The following is a 9,553-nucleotide window of genomic DNA, read 5'->3' as shown; positions in this document are numbered from 1 at the left end:
ACATACGATGGATATTAATCAAAAATGATCAAGTATCAACTGCAAAACTACCCTGTTACATAAATTGGCTGCTATCACTATATATTTTATCCATGTTATTAGTCTGACACTTGTGTTTCAGAGCGTCAAACCTCGTGAAAGTAATTAGCCATCCTTAATTTCAGTTCTCTTTTCGTAAGTTATGGATAGCTGTTGTAATAAATTAATGAAGTTATTGGATATTTTTTAAATAATAAATATTCCTTATAATTAAGAACCAATTTTGTTTTACAGAATCCTGTAAAACAGCCCTAGGAATGAAGTCAGGGGACATCAAAGATGAAGATATCACAGCAAGTTCATCGTACAATGACGCTGTAGGCCCTCGAACAGCTCGGTAGGTGGCTCTCCAATTAACGTATTTATAACCACAAAAGGCTTTCTATGCTGTGACCTCTACAGAAATCGAACTCTGGACTTTAGCGCTATGAGCCTTAAAGTTTACTGCTGTGCCACTGGGGGATATTATCATTAGTGTCTTTAAAATTACAATAAAAACAATAAGCATTTAATACTCTTCATTAAATCCTATATTAATCTAACTTGTAATATGTATATATGTAGGTATGTCCAGTTAAATCTTCCTACAAGATCAAATGATAGGCAGACTCGGGGTTTCTCATGGGGTATCTTTATTTATACGGCGTAGTCCCCTACTAAGGGGGTTTGTTTTTATTTGTTTGTTTTTGAATTTCACGCAAAGCTACACGAGGGCTATCTGCGCTAGCCGTCCCTAATTTACCAGTGTAAGACTAGAGGGAAGGCAGCTAGTCATCACCATCCACCGCCAACTCTTGGGCTACTCTTTTACCAACGAATAGTGGGAGTGACCGTCACATTATAACGCCCCCACAGCTAAAAGGGCGATCATGTTTGGTGTGATAGGGATTCGAACCCGCGACCCTCAAATTGCGAGTCGAGTGCCTTAACCACCTGGCCATGCCGGGCCACTAAGGGGGCTAAAACGCACTTGAAAGGCCATGAAGGAATTATGGAGGTCTAAGAGAGGGTTTTCAGGGTTGCTGAACACGAATCTGGCATCGAATTTTGTGTTATCGGTCCCGAGTCCGCCATGGTTGAAACTGTAATCATATCCCCTCTCACAAGTTAGCAGAACCAAACTTAGCATACGTGCTCAGCTACTATGAACGTGTAACCTAACTGGTTTTCTATTCTTTCTTTTTTTCGTGTATGATCACCACTTGGAGTAGTTATACTAGTAATTGGGGATAATGGAGGAGCTTTATCGGTACACTGGGGCCTTTGTGAAATATGAAAGGGCCTTTGAACCCCACAGCGGAGTGCAGGTATTTCATACTAGTATCGAAAGTATGGAAGGCTTAGTATGCAAGATTCACATGAATAAAATGATAACAAAAAGTTAACAATCGTTTGTGACAGAAAGTCATTGATGTGTAATTAGCAGTATCCTTAGTGAGCGTATGGAAGGCTTAGTATGCAAGATTCACATAAATAGAAGGATAACAAAAAGTTAACAATCGTTTGTGACTGAAAGTCATTCGTGTATAATTAGCAGTATCCTTAGTGAGCGTATGGAAGGCTTAGTATGCAAGATTCACATAAATAGAAGGATAACAAAAAGTTAACAATCGTTTGTGACTGAAAGTCATTCGTGTATAATTAGCAGTATCCTTAGTGAGCGTAAATGTATTTATGGGAGAGTATTGTTTGGCAGGTAATTGTTATTTAATGTATTTTTATACAAACAAAATAAATGTGAGCTCACTTTAGATAACAAATTCAACTATGAGAAGCGTTCAAAACCCAACTAAACTGGTTCTGATTTCTTAGAGCAAGATGGCTGAGATAATGCAAGTACTTGAACAGATTTTGTTGCTCTGGTCGCCGTGGGGCTGTTATGTACTCCTCGCAAGCATAAAAGAGAGTAATTGAACTGTGAAAAAGCAGAAAGTTAACTCACAGGAAAACTACAGGAGAAATGGGCTTTTTTTTAAAGAAAAATAAACACCCGTTTTATGGATGAATGGAAAAGAAAACTTCAGGATAGCATTAGAATATTAAAGTACACTTACGCACTAAACTTACGCACTAAACAGTAGGTTTTATAAGGAAAGTATTTTGATCAAATTACATCAGCTAGACTAGTTTCAAGACTTGAAAAAAAAAGAGAGAGTCTTTTATGTTGAAACTTCAGGATATGATATTCATGAGAGTGTGATGAAAGGTTACTAGGATCATTTATGTTTGGTCGCTCTTTGATGCAAAAGTCTGGGCTACAACGAATTATCACAGTATTATAAACGGTAGTACGCTTTCAGTATTACAAGTCTGATACATTTTCTTGTCATAATAAGTGTCCACAAACTTGAGAAGTTCCAGCCACCTAAAAACGAAAAACATGTCTCACAGGAGTATGTGAACAAACTAGTAATAGTAATAACGTTAATCACCGTTTGACATACATAAACTTTCTTTACATCTGTATAGTACAAAAAATTGACGGTGAGATGAACAAATCAGTATAGAATTTGTACATATGCAACCACGGTTATTTTCATCTCACAACTCACAAGATAGCATAATTTTTAGACTGAATCTTCTTAGCAATATCTGACTTATTGGGAACATCTGAGCTATTGATATAATGGTGTTTGAATGTAGTTTTTTTTTATTTGGTAAGCGCTGTTCTAATGATAAGGATTTTTGTCATTGTTTCTTTTACTCGTAAGTATAGTCGTAAAATACCTTGCGAGAGTATTTGTTACGAGGGAAAATATTTTTAGGTTTCTTATTTTATCGGTTATAAATTTAGCTTCTGATAAAATAAGACAATAGAACAAAATAATTAAACCAAGCGTTTGCCGTAGCCGACAAAGTCATCCGAATGAGCCATACAAGAAAGAAACAATAGAGAAAATTGAGCAAGAAAGAAAATAAGTTACAAAAAGAAGAGAAGTTTTTACCACAAAGAAAAACTCCTAAAGAATAGATTTTTTTGTTTTACATTAAGCAAGAACGTCCCTGCCTTACACAAAGCTTTTCTTATTTCTAGTCCAGTATAAGTTATCATATATGAAGAGGACAGTGGCTCATCTCAATGACTTTGTTAAATCTTTGATGAGCGGTATTGTTCTCATTTTAAGTGGGAAACCATTTAGTCTGTACAGGAACAAGGAACAAGAGTGCTTTTTCTCACAAGAAATTCTTTGACGGATCACGTTCTTGTATTTGTCATCCAACAAGTACGATTACGTCCTGCCCAAGTGTCGATAACCCAACGCTTTTTGCTCATCCCCAGAGCTTAATGAGCCCTGCAGGGAGAACGATGAGAGCATCTGCATGCTGGAGTGTCACTCTCCCACGAGCATCGCCAGTACCGCAGCGGTATTAAAGCCTCAGGTTGACAGGGATGAGTGCCGAAAGACTTGAAAGGATTTGCTAGAGGCCCATCAATTGAAACTTCTTGTAATGAGGTTTTTCTGGCGTAAACCATGTGCATTTGAGACAATAAATTCCTCGTAACTCGATTCAAGATGCTGTTAGTTCAATGATAAATTGTGGCTATGGCCACAGCTGTGTTAACGGTCTATTTTCCTTTATATTACATTTAATGTTTTTTGGGGATTCCAGTTGAAACGGATCAGCTTTCAGCAATCGCTAAAAGTGGCACTTTTTTTCTATTGAATCTTTTAGCCCGATAGGTTTATTCGCATTTCTTGACAAGCTTAACACATAGCATGTGCCGACAATCGTGTTCTTGGCAATGATAAATCTCTTAATACTCTTCATAGATTGTAACAATTCCTCACCCATACGCTTACTTTTAATTACTCTTTTACTGCGACCTATTAGTTGATTTAAAATAAGAATTGTATCAGAAAGGAAAACTACCAAATTAAATAAACTACAAATAATTCAATTTACTTCTTTCGGCTCCTGTCTTAACGAATAACGATTGTTTGTTTGTTTTGAATTTCGCACAAAGCTACACGAGGGCTATCTGCGCTAGCCGTCCCTAATTTAGCAGTGAAAGACTAGAGGGAAGGCAGCTAGTCATCACCACCCACTGCCAACTCTTGGGCTACTCTTTTACTAATGAATAGTGGGTTTGACCGTCACATTATAACGCCCCCACGGCTGAAAGGGCGAGCATGTTTGATAGGACGGGGATTCGAACCCGCGACCATCAGATTGCGAGTCGAGTGCCCTAACCACCTGGCCAACGAATAACGAAGGTGGGGTTTTATTGGTTGTTGATTTTTTCCAATTAATCTATTGCATTTTGAAACACCTGAAGATTGCTAGAAATACAGACCATAAATGACAATATCAACATTAAAATGCATAAATAATCGAAGCTATAAATAACAAAGTTTTAAAATGTTTTGTAATAAATGCAAAACTCGCGATATTGTAAGAAAGCTTTTCTGTTGTCAAAATTCAACTTAATATTCAGTCGCAAACTTTATTTTTCCATCATGATGTTTTGTGACGTTTGGTTGTTTTTTTTCGACGCTCAAAGTTTTGGAAGAATAGCATACGTTTTTAAAGTTTTTTTTTATATCTCAACATGCTTTTTAGCATTGATAAAATACATAAAAATAGTAATAGTTTCAGTAAAAATATACGCAACACAGAGAAAGTTTCGGTGGCCTTTGGCTTTACCGTTCTAACTAAAACATAAAATACCCAAAATCTAAGATTTAAAATTATAAATAAAGTATATATATAGAGGTTTGTACAGTCTTGGCTAAAATGTTTGCATATTTTGTAACAAATAAGATCATCACTATTAAGATGAAATACAAATACACTTAGCGCTGTCAATCTGAGAAATGCATGTTATACTAAATATCTACATATGTAATTTGTGTAATTAGACAGGTTCTATGGATATCATGAACGATTCATTAGAACAGCATACAACTTTATCAGATACCCATAGAAAGATGCGTTATTCTGTATTTCATCTATCACAACAAAACCTTACCCAAAACGTATATAATGACAAAATATAACATCAAATTATTATAAATAGCGTCTATAACCTTATATCAGTTCATATTAAACATTCAGAACTTGGTTGGTCCTCCTCGTACACTACTAACCTCTGAAAGGCGACGTGACATGCTGTCGATGAGGTTATTGATGTTATATTAAATATCTACATATGTAATTTGTATAAATAGACAGGTTCTGTGGACATCATGAACGATTCATTAGAACAGCATACAACTTTATCAGATACCCATAGAAAGATGTGTTATTCAACATTTCATCTATCACAACAAAAACTTACCAAAACATATAAAATGATAAAATATAACATCAAATTATTATAAATAGCGTCTATAACCTTATATCAGTTCATATTTAACATCTAGTATTTGGTTGGTCCTCCTTGTACTCTAATAACCTCCGCAAGGCGACGTGGCATGCTGTCGATGAGGTTATTAATGTAATTAACTGTGATTTCATCCCAACTTGTTACTAGAAGGCGCCGCAACTCAGCTACAGTAGCTGGTTTACAACCTGGAGACGTTCCTGACAATGGCAATATTGTAACGTCCTCCTGGTCGTTCCAATCCTGTGTATAGTGGCATTGTCATCCTGGAACACAAAGTTATTGCCAAACCTTGTCCTAGCATATGGCAGAAATGTGATGCCTATAGGAGGTGCTATTGAAGTTTCTCTGGAGGATATGAAGAGCAGTTTTTCACCATGATGAAAAGCTGCCCAAACATGTACTGCACCACGTCCTGTTTGCAGTACCCTCATTTGTTCTCCAGGCCAACAATGAACATGAATCCTACAATCAGCTTTAACAAGGTGAAACAGGACTCATCTAGAAAGATGACATGTCACTAGTGTCTTGCCCAAGTAACATGGTGACGGCGGTGATTTCTGGTGTCCCATTCACTGTTCTTCTGGATACCCTAGAATGAATGTGTTCATACAATTCCTGTCGTAAGGTGTTGCAATACTTCTTTCAACCTTGAAGTGTTAACCTGATCAAAACACGGTCATCTCGGGCAGTAGTTTTTCGGTTTCTACCAGTAGACTTTCTGAGAACAACCTTTCATGTAGTCCGGTGACATTTCAGGATTCTGGATACAGTACACTGGGAGTACCCCACTGTTCTAGCAATGTCCGTTTGCTTCATACCAATTCTGGACAGTCGAACAATTTGACGACCTATAACCTTTGGCGAGGTATGACTTTGCACCAAGTACAAAGCGTTGATCTGTTTCGAAAAATATTATACCAAAAGCACACCCTTTTATACAAAACAGGTGTGTATGTGTAATTTGACCAATAAATGCTAAAACAACTTATACAGACCATAATAACAACTCGTACATATTTATCCGATCATACGCAACCTTCTCTGTTGCTATTCGGGCATTTACTCAATAACTACTCGATGCATGTAGATAATAACATCCATATAGAACAGCGTGCAAACATTTTGGCCAAGACTGTATATAACCTTCACTAAGTTTTTCCCGACATAAATAAATACGAAAATCCTTAATGTGGCAATGTTTACTCAAAAATTGTCAGTAGGAATTATTAAAAAGTTTTATCTTTTATCTATATTTTTTTAGGACTATCATCGGAAATTACTTCAGCTTTAAAATTAATGAAAGGAAGATAAAAAAAACTGCGGAGACTGGATGTGTCAGATGGGCTCACGTCCATGCGGCTGTGTTGTCAGGCAATCAAACAGACCTTGTTGTCAAGGCAAATAATGAGATGACAAGCTTATTATCGGAACTATAAGAAAGTTCATAGACACGGACACTGTGCTGAAAGTGATGAATTACACTGCTTGCCACTTTTTTTTGTTTCGTATAAAGAATGAAGGATAGGCTCGTGCGCTCAAATAAAGCTACTCTTAGCCCTTTGTGGTAAGAACGGAAGATTGGGGTAAAAACCAAAGCGTCTTGTCACATACTGACACTTTTCTCTTGTCCAATACTTCACTATCAAGGCAAGCTGTGAATCATCAATATTGCGATATTCGACTAGAAGGAAGCGTCTGTGTAAACATACAACCATTATTTTTCTCCATCTCACTAAGACATGTTAATCCGCTCATACAGTGTTGAATGGTAGCCATCAGGTGATAGATCGGCCACGTGGGACGAACCAAAGTTCGCAAGAACCCTCGGATGTCAATCAGGATTATTAGTCAAAAGAGGGAGCCACCGAGACATAAATTTTAGGAACAACGGGTCCGCCTTCTAGCACCTGCTGCTTTTTACGTGATTAAACAAAAGCCAAAGTGTTTAATAGTACATTAGATAATGAATTGTACGAATGTATTCTCCACTCTCTCGTTATCTTGGCTAATTTTTCATTGCACTAAAGTTACCAAGTACCTTTTGCTGATACAACTGAGGAGTGACCGTATATATTCTTGTGATTCACTGAAGAGAAATTCGCTATAATGGTTTTCCTTATATTGTTAAAATTCCATTATCTCTTCCTTACAGCGAGGGTATTTGTAAACTGTCATTTTACCAAGACGCGATGGAGTTATTAGTCGCTTCCTTTGTCATCCTATTTTTATTACTTAGTCATTAATTCTTCCAGGTGTCATTCCCCTGCTTAATTATGGACGCTCACTTAACGGTGGTCCGTATATAAGCTAAGAAACAGGAAGATGAGTGCGCATTCACTGACTTAACTGGTGTATAGAATTTGAGCCCTGTTTTCTACATCTGTTCTCATAAATCATATTCACAATAAAACATAATTCAATTGTTTGAAATCCTTTACAATAGAGTCATTTCCAAGTTATAACACATTGCATTTACATTTAGTTCTAATACAAATGACTATTTTAATCAGTTTGCTTAGTGACTGGTTCAGAGATTTTTGTATTATGATATATTAGAAAAATTAAGTTTTGAAATTTATCCGACGTCATGAGCAAGACCAATAGTGGGTTGTTTGAATCGTTAAGTTATTCAAGAATAGATAAATGCTTTTTACGGATAATTGAAATTCAAAGTTTAAAGAGATGCTTATATCTTGTGTGGAAACTTCTTTATTTTCAGACTTCAGTTGTTTAATGACATTTTTACTTTACATATTTGTCCATGGTTTTATCTTAATGCCGAATATCAATTAGTAAAAGCTTTAAGTGACTGCACTTTCTTCGTTTTCTTACAACACCGAGTCATCTCTGAACTCTTAACTACAACATTATTACATTTAGCTAATGATACTTATGAACGATTTTCATCTTCCATTGTTATATCTAAAACCTAAGTTGGTCTCTCGGGTGTGTTAAACCTTTCCTTTTTAGCATCAAATAACAGATTAAAACTGAATTATTTCACGACAATTAATAGTTAACATCGTTTATTGAAAGCAAGATATCTAGTCTTTATTAAATCAAAGTATTTAGGCTTAACTTTATTCTACAAATAGTCATCAATAAGTTAACAAGTTTACATTTTTAGGGCACTTGATAAAAATGAAAATATTTTATATGGCGTATAAAAATTCAATTTTATAACTTTAGAGCATAAATGAATTTCTTAGGATGTAAGCTTGTTATTATACCAATATTTTAGCAAAATATCATACGGAACTAGATGATGACCTCTGAACTTTGTTTTCAAAGGCTAGAACAGGAGGTGAACAGTGGTGCTTGGTGTCCATCCCGCCAAATTGACAAAGATACATATGAATACCTCGAGATCAACTTGCACAGTCTGCACGTGATCACCCAAGTAGCTACTCAGGGTCGATTCGGTAACGGTCAGGGTCAGGAATATGCTGAGCAGTATAAGTTGGAGTACTGGAGACCAGGAGTGCATGACTGGATTCGCTATATCAATAGAACAGGACACGAGGTAAGGATCGCTTATCCATGTACAGGATAAAACGTTCAATTAGTTTACTAAACCATCCGATATTAAAAGAAAGTAAACTTGTTCGACTGCTGCTTGTTCTTTGTTATTTGGTTAGGTAAGATATACGGGATAGCTACGTGATTTTTAATGTAAGTGTAAACACGAGACATTGTTTAATGAAGAGCAATAGCCAGTGTCCAATACAAATTCTGTATTCCCACGTTTCACCTTACGGCTTTATAAAAAGGTAGACACCCTAATGAACCCGAGCAAAGACTAAACAATCACTGTTGTTATTATATTTTATTACAATTTACAGCTTTTACAATAAGAAATATTTAGTTTTTGAACAGGTACAACGTTTCGTTCACTGGTTTGAAACTATTGTTATTCACACTTCTCGCTTTAAAAGTTGTATATTGTGAAAGACTGTTCTCCGTTGTTAAAAGACAGTATTATTCTTACAAAAGTGTTTTTGAAAGTTCCTAAATAGTAAAATGAAAAAGATTCTCATAAAACTGGCCATTATTATTAGAACAGAGTGAGTGTTGCTATGCTGTATTATCATAGGGTATCAAATGTTGATAACCGGTATATTTATTACATATGTTTGTTTGTTTGTTTTGGAATTTCGCGCAAAGCTACACGAGGGCTATCTGCGC

At 36.0% G+C, this 9,553-nt stretch overlaps 1 protein-coding gene across 2 annotated transcripts in view; it reads left to right on the top strand.

Moving 5' to 3' along the window:
- Positions 1–275: 275 nt before the first annotated feature.
- Positions 276–9,553, top strand: part of LOC106467832 (discoidin domain-containing receptor 2-like) — a 64,733-nt gene continuing 55,455 nt past the window's right edge. For both annotated transcript variants that reach the window (XM_022396830.1, XM_022396823.1), the window contains exons 1-2: positions 276–376; positions 8,660–8,891. In XM_022396830.1, coding sequence (XP_022252538.1) covers positions 297–376; positions 8,660–8,891 — 312 coding nt within the window. In that variant the 5' untranslated portion in view covers positions 276–296. The remainder of the gene's footprint in view (positions 377–8,659; positions 8,892–9,553) is intronic.

Source organism: Limulus polyphemus, unplaced genomic scaffold (assembly GCF_000517525.1).
Source record: "Limulus polyphemus unplaced genomic scaffold, Limulus_polyphemus-2.1.2 Scaffold83, whole genome shotgun sequence".
In the NCBI taxonomy this organism is placed as follows: domain Eukaryota; kingdom Metazoa; phylum Arthropoda; class Merostomata; order Xiphosura; family Limulidae; genus Limulus; species Limulus polyphemus.
The sequence above is the reverse complement of the archived record's forward strand: the minus strand, read 5'-3'. Positions and strand labels throughout refer to the sequence as shown.